Source organism: Poecilia mexicana, unplaced genomic scaffold (assembly GCF_051168715.1).
Source record: "Poecilia mexicana isolate PSO_F unplaced genomic scaffold, ASM5116871v1 scaffold_11, whole genome shotgun sequence".
In the NCBI taxonomy this organism is placed as follows: Eukaryota; Metazoa; Chordata; class Actinopteri; order Cyprinodontiformes; family Poeciliidae; genus Poecilia; species Poecilia mexicana.
Window position 1 is genome coordinate 23077659 of NW_028263380.1, and position 22130 is coordinate 23099788.

A 22130-nucleotide genomic window follows, 5' to 3' on the forward strand; every position below is an offset into this window, starting at 1 on the left:
AGTCTTTCTCCGTGGGGGGATGGCAAACATGAGAAGTCTCTGTAAATCCTTCACTGAGCCACTGAAATTCCACCTTTAACCTCTGAAATTGGGATTTTCTGTCAGGTGTGGAAGGTGATTTAAGACAGACTAAGTAATTACTTAATGACAACCCTAACTTACTGAAACGTAGGGAAATTGGATAAACCCAATAACCCCATCCACAATACCCGGCTTTAAATTCATAGAGTAATTAAGCCAGGTGTTTTCTATTTCATTTTATCAATCTGTAAGCTTCAAAATTGGAAGTCTGTTCTGCTACAAAGGCTTCTCACCCTGCCTGACCCATTTGAAAACAAAGGTTCCACAGGAAAGGTTGGTCTTAGCCACTCGTAAGTCTTCAGCTCCTCCCGGGTCGCCGCTGTAGCCGAGGCTAGCACACAACGCCTCTAACTGAGGAATGCTGTGGCTGCTTTCGGTTCTCTCATATTCAGAGCAAATCCTAGCAACTGTCCATGCTGTGCAAGACTTTGTCTGTTGCAAAGTTTTGCCAAGCCAATTATCTGTCCAGACTGACCATTGCAAACGTTATTTGAACATACCAATGGTCAGAGCTGGAAGAATTAGCTTCTGTTTATTCTACAGAGTCAATAAACGGTTATAAATTCTCCTAAACGGCAACAACTTTCACCTTTTGTTTTATCTTATGCAAATGCAAAGTAAACATGAAGGTTTTAGCTCGTTTTCTTTAAAACATGGCTAAAGCGGACTCTATATTCATGGTTAAAAGACCATGTGTGACATTTCTTGAGAGATTTAGATTTTTTCCATCTTTAAAATCAAACATCGAACAACTGAAAGCTTTTCAGTATGGAGAGAAAAAAACGTTATAGTTTTAAGCAAAAGTCACAAAGCAATCAATAGCTTCATGGGTATATGAGCATGATGTGAGCCAGCAACCCTTTTTCATAACCACTCCTGAACATTGGGAACAATTAGAGCAGTGTTTTTCATCCACTGTGCCGCGGCACACTAGTTTACCGTGAGTGATCGTCAGGTGTGCCGTGGAAATTATGCAATTTCACCTACCGTATTTTCCGGACTATAAGTTGCTACTTTTTTCCTACTCTTTGAGCATGCGGCTTTTCTGTAGATTTTTCTTCAACCACCAGGGGGTCTTTAGCAGGAAGTGAATCATTGGAAGTCAAAATTGGAAATCAAAGAAGAACGCGCCATAGAACAAGCACATGCTAGCAGCAGGCATGATGGAGAAATGTTTTCAAACTCATATATGATGCAGCTTCTAAGTTGAGGAGTATCGATCTGGCAGCACAGGAGAGAAATAAAGCCTCTGCACATAAACTTGGCGTGAACAAAACCGGATTCCAGCAGCTATTAGTACGCAGCCCTCTGCTGCCCTCTGCTGGGTCCTTATAGGAAACCGAGAGCGGCAGAGATACCAGCGGCCTGTAGCCCGGTGTGGCTGATATATGTTAGTTTCCGGGGGGGGGGTGTCCAAAAAATTTGAAGGTACGGTTTATAGTATGGTGCACTCATAGTCCGAAAAATATGGTAATTGGTCTTAAAATATTTTTTGAAAATTAATTATCTGCAAATAATGCCATCTTTGAGTGTCTTTGCTGTAGTAGTGACTAGCAGCGTAATGCAATTTTCTTATCACTAGATGGCAGTAGGTACAGAGCATTTTACATTAAAACAAGAGAATTAGTGATGCATGAACGTTACTACGTTCATGCATCACACACAACAGTGTTGTGGCTGTTCAGGTGTATTTTTGAAGTGGACATGTTAAGTGCAAATTGAAATAAGAAATGTAAACTATGATAAAAATATTTTTTTGTGTTTATTGGATTCCTATTCAAGACACTTTGATAAGAATGACTATATATGTAATATAGGCGGCTACAGAGCGTCTTTGTTTACATTTTTGGTTGGTGGTGTGCCTTGTGATTTTTTCAATTAAAACAATGTACCTTGGCTCAAAAAAGGTTGATAAACACTGGATTAGAGAACGTGCATCTCCTGTAAGGCGGAAATGTGCAAATCTTCATCAGTCAGGAAATTATGATAAATCCATTACTTTATTTGTATTATGGCAACCGTTTTACATAGTTGTTTTTGTGTCTTTATCCATACTATATTGCTTCAAATATTTGCTCACCCATCCAGCATAGTGAATTGTGAAGTTGTTCCAACCACTTCTACTGCCACATGTGCTTAAGACCAAGCACCTAAGCATACAGACGTCTTCCACAAACAACTGTGTCTGCAACCCATTCCAGTCCGGCACTCCAACCCTGAGGTGAATAGCGGATTGACATGGCCACAGACCTACAAACCTCATATGGCCATCACACAGGTAAAGAAAAGAGTTTGTGGAATGGGTTTCTATGGCCTAATATCTGCCTCCAAGCCTTACATCACCAAGTGGAATGCACAGTGTCAGACGCAGTGGAGCAAAGCACACTAGACTGGACTCTAGTACTGCAGAGATGTGTTCTCTGGAGTGACAAATAAAGCCTCCCTGTCTGGTATTCAAGAGTTTGAGAATTGCCCGGAGAATAGCATTCCAGTGCCTGTCTGCAGAGTGTCAAGTATAAAGTTGGGTGCAGAGGGATGAAGGTGTGGGGATGTTTTTTTTTTGTTTTGTTTTGTTTTCTGGAGTTCTGTTGAAAGGAACTCTTAAATCGGCATACCGTGACATTTCAGTTCCAGGTTGATGTTCCCAACTTAGTGAGAACTTTACAGAGATATTCACTCTCTGTTCCCAACATGACTTAGCACCAGTGCACATTGTACAGTCCATGAAGACAAGAAGGAGCAAATGTGGTGTGGAAGAATGTGACTGAAATGCACAGAGACCTGACAGAACACATTTTGGTTGAGTTAAAGCTGGGACTATAAGTCAAGTCTTTTTGTCCAACACCATTGTCTGTCCTCACTTTTTTTTACCTTTCTTCTGGAAGAAATTCTGACAAACATACTCCTAAACCACACGGAAAGCCTTCCAAGAAAAGCTTAACCTGTTCTAACTAAATTATTTTGATTAGTTATGGGATGTTATTTAAGTTCCCATCTGCTTGAAGCCAGACGAACAAATACTTGTGGTAATATAGTGCATTTGAGATTTCCATCTTCTATCCAAAGATTTTTAATCTTGGAATAGATCTCTGATAACTGATGTCATTTTGTTATGAACCACTTAGCATATGATGAACTAAATAAAAGAATAACTTCAATTTGAAATGGTGATAATAAAGTTACTATGACCACAAACTTTCTCATATGTCAGATAAATGCTGAAAAAGCCTTAGATTACAACTGGTCAAAGCCCTAAGTTTGTCAAGCCTCAACCAACAGCGAGGAACAACAATTTATTTTTAAGGCTTTTATACACATTTTTCACTGGGCTGGCAATATTTGTGGAGGCTGTTATATAGCTGTGCAAAAATTCTGCAAAAGAAGCTTGGAAAAGATCCTGCACACAAAATGTGGCAGTAGGAACATGGTTTGCTCACAACCAATCAACACGTCAGACAGACACCGTAACTGCCCAACACCGTCTGAAACGGAGCTGTGGTAATCCCAGTCCCCTTTCTTTTGTATGAAATACCTTAAGAAATTACTATAACATAAATCTCTTTCAACTAAATATATCTCATACTGACCTTTGGTCCTCCGATTTTGTTTTATGACGTGGTAAAGCGTCAGCATATGTAATCTTAGTGTGGTTAAGGAGCTGGCGTCAACGTGAAATCGGTTTCAGTGCAGTCCTGTTTTAGGTTCACCAATTCCAAAAACCTTTGGGAGCGCTCCAACAAGGGAGGTGTCTCGCTGTAATGAAACCCTTGCACTGATTCAAGGGAAAATGTTTTTAGTGCCTCACACAACACTTGAAATCCAACAAATTAAAACTGAAAACTTTATTCCAGCTCTAATGTTTGGATAATGTTGGAAAACAAGCAGAACTAATTAAATAGGAACACAAATCAATCATTTTCATTCAGTGAACAAAAACCTCTTAAAAAGTTGATGTGTATAATAGGTCATTATGATAATGATGATGAGGAAACTCATTTTAGACTAATCAGGCAATGAGTAAGTCTATTTAATTGCTTCAATGTTAAATGAGCTGAAGACAGTGAAAGTGTAAACTTAAATTAGAAGTTTACTTGTTTTATACAAAGATCTGTGAATGAAAACCAATAAAACAGAAAAGATGCTTCATTTTAGGCTTTTAAATATCAAGAGATTCCACATTTGCATCATTTCCACATTTTCAAAATCTGTAGCCAGAGTACAGCTTATACACCACGTGCACACGAATCAGCAGGTTCAAAAAGTAGAGTTAAAGAGTTATGGAAGCAAAAGAATCCACTTCTATCATCTTTTTAACAGCTGGAACAACTTGTTTTATGACTTTATCATCATGGCTTTTCCCTTTAAAAGGCACAGGAAGATCAGAGCACATGAGAAGGAAACAGTAAAAAGAAATACAAACTTTAAAAGTGAAATGGTAAAAGCAAAAGACCAAACTCAGAGTTTCCAAATGTAATAATTAAGCATCGTTATCACATTGTTAATTTTGCTTTTCATTGTAGTTTTTTCTTTGAAATTCAAATCGAAAGTTGGTGGGCCTCATCTAGTAGGCATGTCTTGCCACTGTTGCCTACTTCCATCCTATTTCCAATCAAATTGCTGGAGAACCCCTCAAACCTGTGGCCAGGTTTTAAATCAACACATAAAGCTCTGTTTTTCAAAGCCCTGCCACGTTTTCACTATCTTCTAAAGTTTATTGCCCTTCCAATTATACTGCCTGTCCTTATTATTAAAAGCCCACCTCAGTTATGTTTGGTCCTTTGCTGTAAGTCATTTTGTCTTTGGTGACACTTATGAGTACTGAGGCAGAGGTACTTACCTTGGCCTTTTGCTGTGTGAGGCAACACTGCGAAGAAAACAAAGCCCAGCAGGAAGAAGCTCAGTCTGACTGAGAACTGCATCCTGATTCCAGGTGACCAGAGGACACAAAACACCTGAGTTTAAGCGGAGTAGGAAGAAGGGAAGGAACAAAGGAGGCAGGAAGGAATGAAGGATAGAATTACAAAAAATGATCAGAAACAGAAGGAGGTGACAGACTTCAGTTTTCCACTTAGCCTCCATTGAGCATTTCATTATAGATTCTGAGAAATGTTATGTTCTTTAATCTGTTTAGCAGTGAATCAGTCTGTGGCAAGTCTTTTACATGCAGTGCAAATTAGTAGATCATCTATTCCTTAATAGCAACCATAAATAACTGAGGGAAAAAAAATCAGAACACTTGACAAAATTTTTAAAAGCTAGCAGGAAGACTAATGAATTGTACCTACTCTTCCAATTCAAGAATTTTCCAAAAGTATCCATAACCAAATAACTTTTTCACAATTCATTATGCATAACGAGAAACTCGGATCAAAATTTAAAACTCGCTTTTATTGAAATGTATTGTATTAGAAAAGTGCACAACTGTGAATTAAAGGGTGTTTTCTCAAAGTGTGGTCTTAACATGACCAAATGGGAAAAAGATCAAGGGCTATAAATACTTTGGCATAGATCAAATAAGAACTTATTACTCACTTTACCTGGTAACACATGCAGCCGTTGCAAACATCCTCTCAATATCACAGAACTAAACTAAAAGATAGTCAACATTTAATGAATAAACATATCTCAAATTAACTGGGCAAGCTATTTTGGCATAAAAATATTATTAAAATTTAAACCATTTATAGTCTTCTCTGTAGAATTAACTGTATTTGTGCCAAGCAGAAATTTTAATCAAGTCCAGTAAGAAGTTAGCAACTGGTTTGGAATTGAAATGTGATGAAATGTAGCTGCAAGAACCACAGAAAATGCATGCAAGCTTTAGAATTTCGCCAGGTCCTGTGATCTTAACAGAGGTTTTCCTCCAATCATTATTAGTTTTTTTTTTTTTGTAAAGGAAATCTTTGATATGAGCTGAGGGGGGTTAGGAGAGCTGGCAATGGAATGAGCTTCATGCGAGTCTTTCAAGCTGCATCAAGCATGAAAACATGTTACTCCAGGGGGATAGAGGTGCAGCAGCAGACACAGCTGTCACCTGTAAGAGCTGCGTTTTCACTAACAATACAGAGGGAAAACTAGATATCCTCTGCAAGTAAAACCTGAGGGCACCAACTTGATTTAGAATATCCTGTCTTTTGTCTGCATGAACATTAAAAAACAAGCAACTGGAAATGCAGAATTACAATTAAAATACCTTTACAACTGACAACAACTTAACTGAAAAGAAAAAGAAGCAAAACAAAAGAAAAGAAAAAAAACTTAAAGTAAATTCCTCATGGCAATAAACGTTTACATTCTCAGCTCAGTCTTAACTTTCGTTTTGGCATCAGACATAGTTGGCATCGTATCTAAAAGATCAATGAGCATTTATTATTTTTGTTACAGAGAAAACAAGTTGATCCTCTAGATGAGCCAACATATTAAATCGCCTTCAGACTCGCTGTTGTTTTGTTTCAGGTGAAGAAAAGCAACGGAAGTTGTCCTTAATTGATTTGAGCGCAGGTGAGATCTGCACGTCTCGCCATCAGCAGCCCAACTGAAACGCGCTGAGGTGGAATATAAAGGTTGTTCAAAGAGCGAGATTTTTTTTTTTTTTTTTTTTTTAGGTCTGTGCAGCGTGAATGCAGAGCAGCGTTACCTTCTCAGATCATATGTTTCCAGGTCCTGCCGTTTCCCTCCGGACACCTCAGTCACAGGATCGTTGGTCCCACACAGACTCCCCGACTCGGTCCGTTCAACAACTCTCGGCTGCCGACCTGGAGTCAAGTTACACTCAATGAGACACAAGACTACCGGTGGGGAATTTCAAAATAAAATACGTAGTTACCAAGGGTGCCGAAATGAGTATTTATTATCCATAGACCTCTATTGACCTTATTCATTGGCGTCTCAATATATGTTTGAACGCCTCCTTCTGCCACTGCGGCACAGAACTAAAATCCATACAGATTTGTTTTATGTTAGGTTTACTCTTGTTAATACACCTCGAAGCCACAGGTTTCATTGGCTGATTTGTAGTATGAAAATTCATTGTTAACTTTATAAATCAGTTCTCCTTGACAGACATAAATATTTTAACTGACAGAAAATCACACATCATATGTAGTACAAACACTACGCAAGGTGGCTCCCCGAAGGGAATGCAGTGGACCCCGGAAGTAAGGAGCCATAGCTGCACATGAAAATAGCTAATATTTGTGAAGTCCCTCTCTAAAACACTCCAAACTGCCTATAACTAATATGTGGCTGTTTTGTGTCTTCACAATAAATTGCACCTTCATAAAGTTTGACTTGACTTTGGGGTACAGCCAATCAACCCCAAGCAAAATAGATGCCACTCCACAATGGCTGCTATTGGCTAGCTTTGGAAATGCCAGCCAATAGAATGTCAAGTACCAATACGCCTAGGTATTTCAGCTTTCCAGACTGCATTTTCTTTCAAATGTTTGAGATATAATGCAAGGAAAATAATCTAACTGGCAAATTTTCTGCAAATAAGTTGCATTCCCCAGATATCTGAAGGTGAAAGGGAATCCATTAATACTGACTCATTAATAGACAGGAGTCCACCATGAGTTGGAGTTTTCTTTTAGTTTGCCCAGCTCCATTGTGTTTACAAAAGCTATTGGCCAATGCCACAATTCACTTCAGATGGTGGTTATTGTGCTCATGTTCCGGTGATAAGAAGTTGAAGAAGCTGTGCAGTATATATTTCATGGACGTCCAGGCAAGTTTTAAAAAAAGACAGGAACACCGCGTGTGCACCCATGACGAACTGGGCCACTTTGTGCTGAAACCAAAAAGTAAGATTTGCGTATGTCTGTGTGCTTGCATGTGGGCAAGAACTTTACTATAGGGCAGGGGTGGACAATCCTGGTCCTCGAGTGCAAATGACCTGCAACTCTTAGATCCAACACACTTCAATGAAATAGCTTAATCACCTCCTAGGTGCAGTCAAGTTCTCCAGAGTCCTGCTAATGACCTCATTATTTGACTCAGGTGTGTGGAAGTAGAGACAGATCTAAAAAGGAGCTCACGATGCCTGGAGCTGGTCACCCCTGCCATAGGACGATGTCCCAGCATATTGGCATCGTATCCCAAACTCAAGAGAAGAATGTACAGTAAAACAAACAAACAGGAAACAAAACAAACAATTATTTTATCAAACTTTATGTTGCTGGATTTCTACGGAGGTATTAAAAACAAGCTTATATTTATTGTAAAGAAGTTGAGATTGGTCCAGGAATCAATGGAACAATCTGTTACAATCAACATTGTTGAGAACTTTTATTTTGAAATATACCAAACTAACAGTATTAAGAGATGTTAAGTATCAACTTTATAATAGTTATTTTTTTTTTTTTTTTTTTTTTTTTTAGTGAATAGTTTCTAAAATACACTTTCAAGCAGCCTGTTGCATCTCTCTATGAATGCACGAAAGTCTGTCAGATTGCCCCCCCAGCTCCCAAGCAAAAGTACATTTTCCTACCGTTGATTTTTGTGCAAATAATTTTCCAAGCTTCTCTTTTAATTTGAAAGGGGATTTTGAAAATCCCAATTATTTTACCGTGCCTCTTTTCGGGCAGCTTAACTTCAGCCCGCTCAGTTGAGACATGCAGCGGGCTGATGGGTGTTTCCCGCCTCATTCGCCATCCACCCCTCCAGCTACTCATTCCTTTTCCTCTGTTTAATGCAAGGTGCGGCTGCAGAAAAATGCGTTTGAGTGGCAGGCGGGTTGAGCGGCTGCAGGTATAATATGTATTTCTGTGACCCTCCTGACTTTGCATGCTGTAAGACTCCTCAGGGACTCCAGTTGATGCACCTTTCTCTTCGTGGGCAGGTGCTTGTTGTAAATCATACTTCCTCTATAGTACGGAGACGCTTTGACATTTGATTGTTTTTAGGTTTGCCTCAAGCTTCTGCGAAATATAGAAGGGCCATGAAAGAAAGAGAATTAAAATTACTAAATCAAAATGAAATGTTAAACTTTATGATCTTCTTCCCATATTGCAATAAGCAGAATTAGGACATAATGGCTAACAAAATCAATCAATCAATCAATCAATCAATAAATTAATCATAATAAAAACATCTCACGTTGTCAATTACCCCGATTCTTAGTTTGTCTATTGTTTAAATAGTCAAATTTTGAGAAGTAATTTTTAACAGAATGTCTTCCTTGCAGAAAAAGTTTTTAGTTCACTTTGTTCATGGACCCATTTTTGTTTAAGTATTTTTTTTTTTTGGTAAAGGTACAGTTCCCATTTTATGGCTAATTTCTGTCAGTTCAGCCAAAAATATTAACTTCTATCTGACTTGCTTATTATTACAGGTCACCTGACATAATGGTGTGATTCACTGGATTCATCAAGCTTTATGGATGAATATAGCTAAATGTTTACAACATTCAATAAATTTGAATATCAATAAAAATAATTCATTTCTGTAACTCAATTTACTAAGTGGTACATATAAAATAGATTCATAGCAAAATCTCACATAATATTACACATATTTAATACAGATTAATGAAAAGTTTGTTTTTAAGGTCCTTTGTTACCACTTTATTTGAAGGGGTGTGCATAAGACTGACATGAATGACACTGTCATAAACATGACACAACACCTGTCATGAACATAAAGAAGTATTTATGAATGTTTATGACAGATGTCATGAAGTGTCATTCGGTCAATAATGACACTTAATGCAAAGTTGCTCTAAAAGTTGCATTAAAAGCCTATTAAAAATGCCAACGTTGCATGATTTTGTAAATTATGATCATTTAATGCAAAGTTGGCATTTTTAATGGACTTTCAATGCACTTCATGAGAACTATCATAAACATTCATAAAGACTTCTTTATGTTCATGACAGATGTTATGTTTTTAACAGTGTCATGTCAGTCTTATGCACAAACCTTCAAATAAATGTTACTGGTCCTTTTAATCTAAAGACCGAGACCCACGTACCAGAGTTGAGTCTATATCACCATTACACTCAATTCCAGTGTGACTTCCTTCCCAGATCTAAGTTATGAATTTAAAGACAAACTTAACTCAGCAGAAATGTGCTGCTCTTCTTGTAACTGATGTTATAAGAAGTCTAGATTGCATGCCCAGCTTTTCACAGGTGCTTTAGCTAACTAAATTATAACCACAATTTTTGCCTTGTGATTTGGCAACTGTTGTTTTCTGCCTGTATTTATTTTATTAGCAGCTGCTTAATGATAGTGTTTTGAGTTTGAAGGACATCATCATCTTCAAAGACAGATGATTCCATCTGTTTTACATGAGCTAAATTCCTTTAGATATTTCACTGCAACACAGCAGAGACCACACAGACCACACAGCTCTGGATGTGCAGGTGCTCTTATCTCTAAGATACTGCAGAGCCTTGAAAGCATAATGGGCCTCTGTCTGCTTAGGGTGAGGGTTAAGCCTATCTGTGACTCTGTTATTATGGGTTTTGTTTGCTGTGCATGTAGCCTTTAACAGGAGAAATCAAGGTCTCCAAAGTCTACTGCATTATCATATTCATAAATATTTAACAGGAAAATTTAGTGTTCCCTTCAAACGCTGAGTTGCACAACTCCCAAAATGCATCTTAGATACACACCATGTCTGCCTTAGTTTTCACCATACCTAACGTCCAAACTGGGTACATTTAGTGTGTAATGCTGACTAAAGTTCTCATTTTACAAAGTATTTAAAGCCATACTGTATGAACATTAACTATACGTCAGTTACAGAAGCAATGGAAAAACTTTCAATTTATACTTCTGAGATTAGTTTGTTGGATGAAGAATGCAATAATTCGATTCTAATATGGTTAATGTAAAGAGAAAGGTCAATTACAAAAGAAGTAGAGTAAGCATTAAGAATTTTTCAACTAGCATGGAATCAAACGATGCGCTATGAGGGGTTTGTTTAAAGATATAACTCATCTCAGATGTTTAGCATCTTAATGTGGTTCACCTTCTTCAAAAGGAGAAAATACGTTTTAGAAAAATATTGATCAAATTATCATATTAATATTTCATCCCAATCCAGTGATGTCTGTTTTCATTCTTTGGGCATTCATGAAATTAAATCTTAAATTATTTTTCCATTTTTATTCCTCTCAGTTAAAGCATGTACTAATTTATTTCTTAGTGTTTGTCAACTTTTGACTTTAATCAGACATATTTAAACAATTTTCAAATTTTGGGCAGTATTATGCATGCTGTTGGAGTTGCTAAAGTATCTTTTGTACGACTTGTGGATGTCTCTGGCCCATAGGTACTTTGTTGATGATTTTAAAGTTTAGCAGTTAAAGTTAAACCACAGGACAGCAAAAGTCACCCGAGATAAGTCAAAAACTCATGCTGGCAGAAAAAAGTGTTGGAGGTCAGTGTGTTTGCCAGATCTCCACATTAAATCACTAAATCAGGAAAAATAATAACAGACGTATATCCGTTCTTCTCCTCCAGTGGAGCACCACACACGTGGAAGAGTCAATGCCAAGTTGCATTAAGTTGTTTTTGTCTTCAGTCATGATTCTATATTTTAATTTTCCAAGGATTTTTTGAATGTCTGTCTTAGAGCATATTTTATTCAGCAGGAGGCAGTACAGAACTGCAGGGGGCAGTACAGAACTGCAGGGGGCAGTACAGAACTGCCCTGTAGGTAACATCTGTCAAAGGAGTCTTCCTTTCTTTTTTTTTTTTTTAATCACGAAAAGTGTGAACAACACACACATACACATACGTAGTATCTTAGACAATGGCCTACTTTGTGTTTTTGTGTAAAATGTCGTATTTGATGGGGTTTTTTTAAGAAAACGAATCTGAAACGGTACTGGTGCCCCAGTCCCAGTGCATGTCCAGTTCACGTCTTGTTTTCCGCATCACATCACATCACACTCACCAACTCATGAATAATGCTGGGAGCTTCTCTCCTTGATCTCTCCTTGATTGATTTTAAATGAGCTTTTTTAGAGTCACTGAAGGATTTGAGGACCTCTCGTAGCGAACAGTGAACAAGGTGAGAATGTTAAGACTTTCATATGCTTTTATAGTTTCATCAAAGCTCAACAAGACATTTTACTATTTATTCCTACCAAGATTAAAGTGAGCTGCAATGTGACTTTAAAGTTTCAATGGAAAAATGAGAACATAATTTCATATGCATACATTAATTGTTCGATTATTTTTAAATGGAAAAACATGAAGGTAACAGAAAATTGAACATGAAGGTCTAACATAAAACCAGAGCCAAAGTGAATGTCATAAAAGGCAGGAGGACGAAGAGTTTTAATTAACAGAAGTGCAGTTTATCTGGAGCATAAGAATTTTAGTTTTTCTTCTTCTAAGCTGGAGAAATGTAATAGCCATCATCTATTTAGATTATCCATTAAAAAATGCAATTTACACACATTATGAAACTTAAGATATATGTAGCTTATGATAACTTGTAGGACAGTGATTGGAAATGTCTTAAAATGAGCTACAGAGGGGTAATGTGTACCAGTAGATACAATGACTTTAAATCAGAACCCTGGGGCTGACCATAATTTAATGCTGACATAGAACAGTACAATTTGATAGATATGAAAAAAAAAGCAATTTAAATCAAATCCTGACACATTGATCTAATACCTCCCTATCCAGAAAGAGTTGATGATCAACAGAATCAAAAGATGAGGTCAGATTCTGCATAGTGTGTCAGCAAATCAAATCAAAGTCTGAGATCTAATAATTTAGTAAGTCTACCATGCAATGAATTGGAATATATAAATGTTACAACTAAACAAAATTAGTTGTCTCTTTTTCGGAATTCATACGCTTAAAAAATATTGACAAAATCATGTGGGATTATTGCCCCCACTGATAGAAACACTACCATTAGTAGTGCTGCTGCTGAAAACTGCGTTTTTCATAAACAAGCTTCCTTGCACCATCAGCCGAACTGGAAGTTTTCCCCTCTGCACCTTTTAGTGTTTGGGATTTCTTCCTCTAATGCATCACTTTTTCTAATGATGTCTTTTAAATGCTGCAGCTGCAGCAGGGACTTGTTTACATTTCATTTATCCAGCTGTCCACAGTAATCACTGCATCCCAAGGTGATGTTGGTGTTGATGCCTCAGTGACCAGAATCACTCTTGAGACATATTTATGAAGCGGGAGCCACAGTGCTAGGCGTGATTTTGACTCTGTTGTGATGACCTGTCAACACTTCTGTCAGGACAGGAGTACTGAGCCTTGAAAAATGTTTTTTCTGTCATTTTTAATCTTTTCATTTTTAGTGACATGCATTGCATGTACTTTTTGTTTTGCAATTTTCATAATACTATGTCGGGCGGGCACTTATATTAAGAATGTATGCAAATGCAATGGTAGTATTTTTTGGTAGAATCCATTACAGTTTTTGCAGATACTCACCTAATTTGCATGATGATGTCTCAGCTGTGTCAAGTCTTGAAAAGAACCTACCATTGACCTTCCTCTGTCCTTTCATTTGCATTTCCTTTTCATTACAAAAGTGAATTTATTAAGTGAAAATCAATAATAGATCAAAGCTCTACCTTTCTAGAAGGAAGCTGGGGAAAATGATTTACATTAAATTAAAAACCCTTATAAATAATTTATGCTGATGACATATTGTGCTAATCATAGATAAGTTTATGATGTATCTTCAAGTCTATTCATTGTTCACAGTTGGCTTCTGTGTTACTGTTACAGTTATGTGTAATATCTGCAAATGTTTTTTAATTGTTTTCATTCACATCAACACATTTATTTTAATAACCCTGGTTTGTGCTGTTTATTTATTTTCATTGTTTTCTGTAAATTATTGTAGAGATATTTACTAAAGACGCCTCATCTTTTTAACTCTTCTTCTCTGTTTCTTACTAAGTTGGAGATACAAATATATGCAAAATTATGCTCATAGGTTTCCATGAGGAGTATTTATTCCAGAAATATCAAAATATTTCATTTTATATTTACATTTTTGTCTTAAACAGTTATTTCAGTTAGGATTGATTATTTCAATTTGCTAAATGCCAGAACAACAAGAGAAGGTATTTACTTATTTTTAAACAGCTATTAAGTCAAACAGTTTACATGCATTTCCTCATGTATTTAGTCAAATTGTCATATAAAATAAATGATGGCCTGAACTACTATAGTGCTTTATCATATCCAGAGCCCCAAAGCGCTTCACACTGCATTCGGTTATTCACCGGTGTTTATTTTAATAAAGATTGGGAATGCTAACCTTTTTTTTTTCAGGGGAAGTGTTGTCATGCTGGCTATTTATCATATTAAAGAAACTTTCAGAAAATAATTTAAATTGTAGCTTGACCAGAACATGAAGAACTTTATACATGAATTGTTTGCATCACTGATTGTTAACCTATTTTTTTTTTTATTTCCTGTTGCGACTAGCTGTTTTGCGTGTAAACAGAAGCATTCCATAAAACTTTTGTTTGAAATAAGTTGGAAATTTGAATTATTATATAGGGGGAAGACCTGATGGGTGGTGGGGGGGGGGTAAAAGTAAGCAGCAACTTTGGCAACAAGGAAAACATTTTTGTGGGGGTGGATTTGAAAATCAGACAGGGACTGTACTGGCACAAAGTAAAGGCCATCTGAAGCCCTGAAAACACTCCAGCTCAAGAATAAACCATCACGTCTTCACAAGCTAGCAAGGTCCAGAGGGAAGAATTGGATTAAAAAAACAACACACTGTGATGAAAGAAAATAATGCACAAGAAGAAGATAGATCTGCAACAAACTGCTAGCGGGAAACTAAATATAATGAAATGACATTACTTTGTATACTACTGATCTGACAAAATGAGGTTGGGGTGGTATAATTCAGTAGTTACTTTCAAGGGAGATTGGACATGTTTTAATCTATAGGTTATTGTCTTGCTAGATACACATGTACTGGCCATACAATCATTATTTTCTTTTCTGACAGAGAATGTTGGCTTGAAATCTGCTGCAAATCCGTAGGCTAACATTTGGCCACCTTCCTCCTGTTATGGAATGTATGAGTTAGAAGTCAGAGCCACTCACCTGGGATCGCCAAAAAAAAAAAAACTCACCTTCCATGCTTATCACAGAGACATAATGTGATTCTGTCACAGCAGAAACTGTGGAATTGTGATTTTGACACAAAAGAAAGTGTTATTACAGTGAAAAAGAGTCCAAAGGAATTTCTGAATTTTTATCTATCAAACATTTGGGTTTTTATTCTTTTGACCCACTAAAAAAAAATCCGGTCTACATTTTTCAACAATTTACATTCCCTTTATTCATTAAAGTTTTTTTTAACCTTTTTTTTCATCAGCTGACAGATACTCGTCAATCACTGAGAGGTTTCCCTGCTGACAGGAGAGAATGTATGTAATGACAGTAATTTTGCTCTTTTTCTGTCATTCTTCCAAGGTCTGAAAAGCTTCTGGACAGAGTTCAACAGTTCAGGAACAAAGCCAACATTTACACTAACTTCCCTAAATGCTACTGGTGTCACACCCCGAGTTAAAATATGGGGCATCCGGAAATGTCAGAAATAAACCTTTTGGTGCTGCTTGTTACTTTTTGTTGACCTTTTTTGTTTTAAGGAAATTAGTTGTCATGCTTTTCACAGGACACAAAAGGCTACAATGAACACATACATTTAGTTTTTAAAAAGGACTGCCAGGCATGAAATGAAGAATATAAATAGACAAATAAATCAATAATAATAATAATAATAATAATAATAATACTAATAATAATAATAATTAATAATAATAATAATAAACAGTACAATCTCTATATTATAAACATGACTCAATAACAGTTACCTACAAGGTCTTTATTAATGGAACCTGTAAGATCAATAAAAAACAAAAATGTTTCCCTTTGAGGGAAATTACATTCTGATGATCTCAGAATGTAATTTGGTTGGAAAATGTAATTGAAATTGAATTGGATTACATTAAATCAAATATAGAAACGTGTGTTGGAATTTGGTTGCCAGTAGGGTTTACTCCCTGTTTTTTTCTATTAGTATTGTTATTATAGTTTCTGCTAATGTTCACAAGCTGACATTTGTTTGCCAAAGACAAAACTGATGTGACTCATCATGCACAATTTAGTCCATACCGCCACCTTCTGGTCGGACAGCATAGCCAATTTTATAAATTACAAATTAAATAATGACAGGTTATTTAGTTGAACAGGAATACATGAACGTATGTTAATCTTTAGCATTTATATATATTGTCATCATGTTTGAGGACAATGTCTGTGTGACAATGAAGAACATTTTATTGTTTTTCACATTTTCAACACAAAATGTGAAAGAAAAAGAATTTAAAGACAATGTTTTTAAAAGAAAAATAATAATTTAAACAATTGAGCTTAAAAGGGATTTCTATTTACTTTAAAATATGCAAATACGTTTAGGGAAAATAAAAGAAAAGATATTCATGTAGAATAACAATATTGATGAAGAAAATGTATTATCTTACACTTTTCAAAACTAATTATTTGCATTGACGCTATGATAAAAGAGAAAGGGGGAATAAAGACATTCACTGAGGCTGTGGGATCAAATCCTTGTAAAGCATTCATACTAATGCAGAAAAATGGCACAAAACAAAAAACTACATAATAAAAACAGATATAAATGTACACAATGTAAATGGAAGAGTAGACTGTACAAAAATACTTTCAAACTAATCGTGAGTCACAATCTTTATTTTTGTTAAGTTGTTTATCTGCCTCACACTTCAACTACACACTTCCTATTTCCTTTCTGGGAATCAGAATGGCGTGGATGGAAAGACAAACACAATCAGGGGACGTCTAGAGGGGTGTTTTTTGTGGACAGACATGTTTTTGTGTGAGCAGGTCAGTGGAAATGTTCCTTCTGTTGATACTGGGTTTGTGAACAGACAGGCAGTAAAGTGGCAGAGTTTAAAGTCCAGGTAACCTCAGAAAAGGAATGAGAACAGCACAATTAATTCCAGAATATGTTTTCAATATATTCTCCCATGGACTCTGAGGTTAGCATCTAATAGGTAGAAATTATGTTGAACCAAATTAATACAGGTTTAAAAACTATTTAGGTCAAATGACACAACAGATAGATCCTGACTTAAAATCGAAGATACTCAAATGATAACTTTGACCATAAATGCTGTGCTTTGTATTGGCTCAGATGGTTGCAAGGAGGTGAAATAGGCTTATAAGGGACACATAGGCTGGTATGTTGAAGAGGGAAACACAAGATGGGTGGAATTATTACTGAAGAGTTTAGCTTTTCCCTAACAACCCAATGTGATTTTAGGACACATTTTAAGGCGCTTTGCAAGCTTTTAAATAACCAATTTTCAATTGGGGCAATTCTAGTTTTAAAACAATACATTTTTGCTGAGTCATTCATATATATTTTCATCTATTGTTCACATTTTTTCAGACACGAGGCGTCTTTTTTTGTCAGACACCTTAGATAATCTGAAAAAGTCACTCAAAACCGAAGTGTTTATGATGTTTTTATGTTTTCATGATGTAAATCTGCCTCATAGCTGAAATGTGTTATACAAATGAACTTGATTGATTGATTTTAACATTTTCAACCCATTTAAAGACATATGAGCTATTTCTTGTTTCAGATATCCCAGTAGCCTTTTAGCTGCCAGTGAAATGCAATGCATTTCATTCTTCTGCAGAACGCTTTCCAACAATTCTAAGGATTGAATTTGCGCTTGAGCTCCATTTCTTATTGCCATAAATGACAATAACTAAACTCTTGGACTAAATCATGACACCCATTTACTTCAGTCTAATAGTCATTTGCCTTAATTTTGGCCCTTTTTTTTCTTCGGGAACTCTATAAATCTTGTTTTTGAGCAGGTTGTTGGTCAGTGATGAATTGACTGATGTGCTCATCTAAGACTGAATTTTATAATTTTCAGCACACAAGATCCCATGTGTCTGTTAAAATACTGAACTACATATTCAAAACTGCAGTCTAAACAGAACCAATCCAGCTTCTCAACACGTGGTAATTATTCTCTAGTTTGATTCTTGAGTAAGTTGCATTTCTTCTTCTTCCCAGTGGTCTCTTTCCTCCATCACCTCCATCACTACAGTTCTGGGTCCGGTGAGGATCAGGTGGCTGACTGTCCTGTAGTCCAGATCGAGAACATTGAGACCATTCACAGAGACCACAAACTGTCGTACCTGCAAATATGGAAGGTATTCAAACATTAGTTAGCTGAAAAAAAGAGGAAACTGGTTGATTTATGGTTTATTTAAGATAAAATCTCTTTTGAATAATTGTTTTTGTCTACCTTCATCCCAGCAACAGCAGCTGGACCAAATGGCTCCACAGCCTGAATGTAGCATGGCTGCTTTCCTCTAACCACAAACCCCCATCCCACTGCATCACCCACAATCTGTAGAGAAGTACAGAAAGGACAATTTATACAACTGAAATCTGTGCATATTTGGAGGTGAAAAATCAGCCTAAAACATGCTTTAAAAAAACACATTTTGGTCAATGGTGTCAAATTTTATAAAAAAAAAAGAAAAAAAAAAAGGAAGAATATATTTCTTGTAATAGCCAAAGAAAGATTAGAAATAATATCCCTTCTCTATTCATGTTAATGGGAAAAGGCTTTTAATGTAGGGAAATGTAAAACATACTGTGAATGTTTTCTTAATGTAGGGGCTGCCTGGTGTTTGCAGTTCCTCGGTGCTCACTGGTCTCCTCAGGACTAAAGACAAGGGAGAGGTATAAATATAGGGGAAAGAAAGAGAAAAAGACAAAAAAAATGAGACAAAAAAAAAGAAAATGTTATTTTTAGTTTTCAACAGGATACTTCTAAAGGAGGAAAAACATTACGAGACAACATATTTTGGATGTTGTGGACTTACTCTACTTTAAACCTAGATAATCTGAGTTTAATGATAGATCATCAGTGATAAATCAATGTCACATCACCCTGTGGCTTCCAACATGCCACTAGCCTAACAACACTCCTTTGCTGTCATTTGTTTTTGCAACCTGCATGTACATTAGCCCAAACAAAACATAGCAGTTGCCTGAAAAATAATACCTGATTTAGGGTTGGAGAGTGTGAGGGAGGAGAAGGAACTGCAGCCACCAACTGTTCTTCTGGTGTAAATGTTTCCATCACTGCTGCTTCTTAGCCTGGGTCTTGCTGGACCAACACAGCTCCCACTCTTAGTGGCTTTTTCATTCTTAGAAGCACTGTCTAAAAGGAGATAGATACGCACGTCATGGAGAACTTGCTGACTCACATAAAGATAAAGATTCTTTTTTTTTTTTTTTCGATCATTGATTCAGTCATTTGTTGGCCTAAACGTGGTTATTCTCCTGACTCAATTCAAGTAGTTTTGATTTCAAGACTTTGTTGTTTTGGTTAGTTTTTCAGTGGGTTTTACTTTAGACCAAAATGATCTTACTAAGTTTAATCTTACTAAGATGTAATGTAATGGTATTTGGACTTCCTGGAGCTTGCTCGAATTTGGCTTTCCCATAAATGACCAAGTTGAACCCTTGAAACTTTGAGTTCTCTTTCCAGAACTTACCAGTTACTTTTGGAAATTTGAAGAAATTTGCAGATTGCTTTTCCTGATCATATGAGGTATTTAGAACTCCTTTCCTGAACCTTCTAGATACTCTCACGAACTAAGAGGTACATTTCTCCAACTTTCATGGAGCTTACTGGTGAATTTTAAAGAACTTTCCAGGTACTTCCCACGAACTATGGAGGTTACTTTTCTAGAATGACCAAGTACTTTACTTGAACCTGCAAGTAATTTTCCCTGAACTTATTTTTACAACTACCAAGGTACTTTCTTGTAACTTTCATGGTACTTATTAGTCATAAATCACAAATGTTTTCACTTTCACTTTAGCACATACAAATGTTGTGGATCAGCAATAAGTTTGACTCCTATACAGGAAGGGAAAGTTCTAGAAAGTACACATTAAGTTCTAGAAAGTGATCTATAGTTCTAGTAAAAGCACCAGGTAAGTTTATTTTAGTAAGTTTCTAAAAACAACCAATAATTTCTACAAAGGTTCTAGGTAAAGTATGTGGTGTGTTCTGGGAAGAACCTAGCAAGTATCAGAACGTAACAACTTTCCAGGGGTTCAATCTAGTTGTAAACCAAGGTGCAATCAGCTGGATTAAAGTGTGTTTGCATTGACCCAGTTCTGTGTAAGCCTACATATTATATCATCTATGATTCTGTTCCATTCCACCTTGACAAGGAGGGAGTTCTTTTGAATTATAGAGATATGAAAGACAAATATTGGCCATGATGTTGACTTCTGCAGGGATGAAGAAACATGTTCAATTGTTCTGTTGGTTTCTTTGATAAGAGGGACAGGTTGTGCTGTTATAGTTTCCAAAAGATAGTATAGTCCTGTTTTCCTCCATAATTTACTGCTGTAGATTCATAAGCCTTGACTGTAAACAAGAAACTAACAATAATAAGTCAGTTTTGACATACTATATTTAATGCACTCATACATTGGTGTTTTGTCAAAGTAACCTTTACATATTTGAAATTTGTAGAATGAGCTTTTGTGCCTGGACAATGTAAAAGTAAAGTTTGATATGCATGTGTATAATTTTACCGTATTCAGTGGTTTGCAACACATTGATTAGAATCAGAATTTTTTTGTACAAAAATAACATCAAGCACATCAATGATTAACCGAGTGATGGTGATAAACACACCTTCTTCCCTCTCTCTTCTTTTCCTGTCTTATTGGAAAGTGACATCATGATGTGTCAGGCAGATATATGACTGTATAATAACACAGTTTGTTTAATGCTTGCTAAATAACTATGTGGTGTGAAGCCTATTACTCCAGCCACATTTTCTGTGAGTGATGCAGTGATATACAGGTTGCTGTCTCATAAGCATGTCTGAGTTGCACAGGAAATGTTTGCTTTCTTTTTGTATGTGAGCTCTCACATAGCTCCAAATGTTTTAGTTTGTTCTTTGCTGTTTATTGATTTATTTCTGGCACTGCTTTTTTCAACCCGAACAAAAGTAAGTTTTAAGCTTTGTAGAATTACTTTACATTATTGTTTGCTTTTGTCATTTGGTTTGTCTGTTGGTATCCTCATTATGTTTAAGTTGTCAATATTTTAATATATTTAGCTTATTTTACTTAAATAATATGATTTCAGGATTAATATTGCTCCATGTTTTTCTAACAGTTTGAACCTATTACACATATTTTGAAATAATTTACACATGTTGAACTCGTATTTTTGCTTTTAGCATCTAGGAGAAATAAACATTTGCATTTGCAAATTATAAACAGTTCTTACCTGCTGTACGAAGACCCATTTCTTTTCAGACGTTCGTCAAACTGATAAATAAAAGAGTATCTATGGATACATGTGGAGAACCAGGAACTTTAACAATTCTTCCGCACATATAAAAACTCTAATGGAACAATTGTTTGTTTTTATAAAGAAGTTCTCTTCATGCGCTCACCAACATCGTATCCCTAACCAAGTCTGTACTTTAAATGCTCTTTGTGTTTACAGTTCTAAAAACACAGCTAGTGAAGTGGTTGGAAAATGCTTGAGGGTGAGCTAAATATTAAACCCCAGAGCAAACAAGTCAGCCGTCAGCAGGAGGTATGAGGTGGGAGGAGTCATCTCCAATGTAAGGTTTTTACTAATTGCACTGACATTTACAATCTTGAAATTTTACCACATCATTTTTTCATTTGAAGCTTAGAATGCTGTAGGTAATGTTCAGTTTATGATGACACTACAGATTATTTAAATAAATTAATCAACATTGTGCGATCAATACTGTAATTACGTAAGTAACAGAAGTGATGGTTAATAATATTATCACCAGGAAAACATTATTAAAAAATTATTTACTCTACTAGATTAAAACATTGTTTAATCAGTTTAAGCTGGTTGGGACTTTATTTGATACACTGGTTAGTTTTAGCATAGAACTAACAAAGAGCAACACTGTATGTATTCCTGAAGCAATGTA

The 22130-nt window shown here is 36.1% G+C and overlaps 2 protein-coding genes across 3 annotated transcripts in view; both read right to left on the bottom strand.

Annotated features, from left to right (window-relative positions):
- The window catches only part of col14a1b (collagen, type XIV, alpha 1b), a 146795-nt gene extending 139027 nt beyond the window's left edge, over positions 1-7768 (bottom strand). Inside the window, exons 1-2 of one of the 2 annotated variants that reach the window (XM_088010427.1) lie at positions 6719-7768; positions 4919-5033 (exon numbers count right to left, since the gene is read on the bottom strand). In XM_088010427.1, coding sequence (XP_087866553.1) covers positions 4919-5000 — 82 coding nt within the window. In that variant the 5' untranslated portion in view covers positions 5001-5033; positions 6719-7768. The remainder of the gene's footprint in view (positions 1-4918; positions 5034-6718) is intronic. The other variant, XM_088010428.1, reaches the window with a different exon arrangement.
- Positions 7769-16360: 8592 nt separating this feature from the next.
- On the bottom strand, positions 16361-21796 carry LOC106919917 (DEP domain-containing mTOR-interacting protein-like). Its single transcript, XM_014990584.2, has 5 exons — positions 21440-21796; positions 19181-19339; positions 18768-18838; positions 18413-18517; positions 16361-18302 (listed from the first exon to the last, which is right to left on the bottom strand). The coding sequence occupies exons 1-5, from the start codon at positions 21456-21458 to the stop codon at positions 18135-18137; spliced, it is 522 nt and encodes a 173-aa protein (XP_014846070.1). The 5' UTR covers positions 21459-21796; the 3' UTR covers positions 16361-18134.
- Between the last annotated feature and the right edge of the window lie 334 nt (positions 21797-22130).

Excerpts from the sequence above, each read along its gene's own strand:
- LOC106919917 (XM_014990584.2), bottom strand. Across the intron at positions 18,839-19,180 it reads ACTCTCCAACCCTAAATCAG|TCCTGAGGAGACCAGTGAGC; the intron begins GTATTATTTTTC and ends CCTTGTCTTTAG. Across the intron at positions 18,518-18,767 it reads ACATTAAGAAAACATTCACA|ATTGTGGGTGATGCAGTGGG; the intron begins GTATGTTTTACA and ends ACTTCTCTACAG.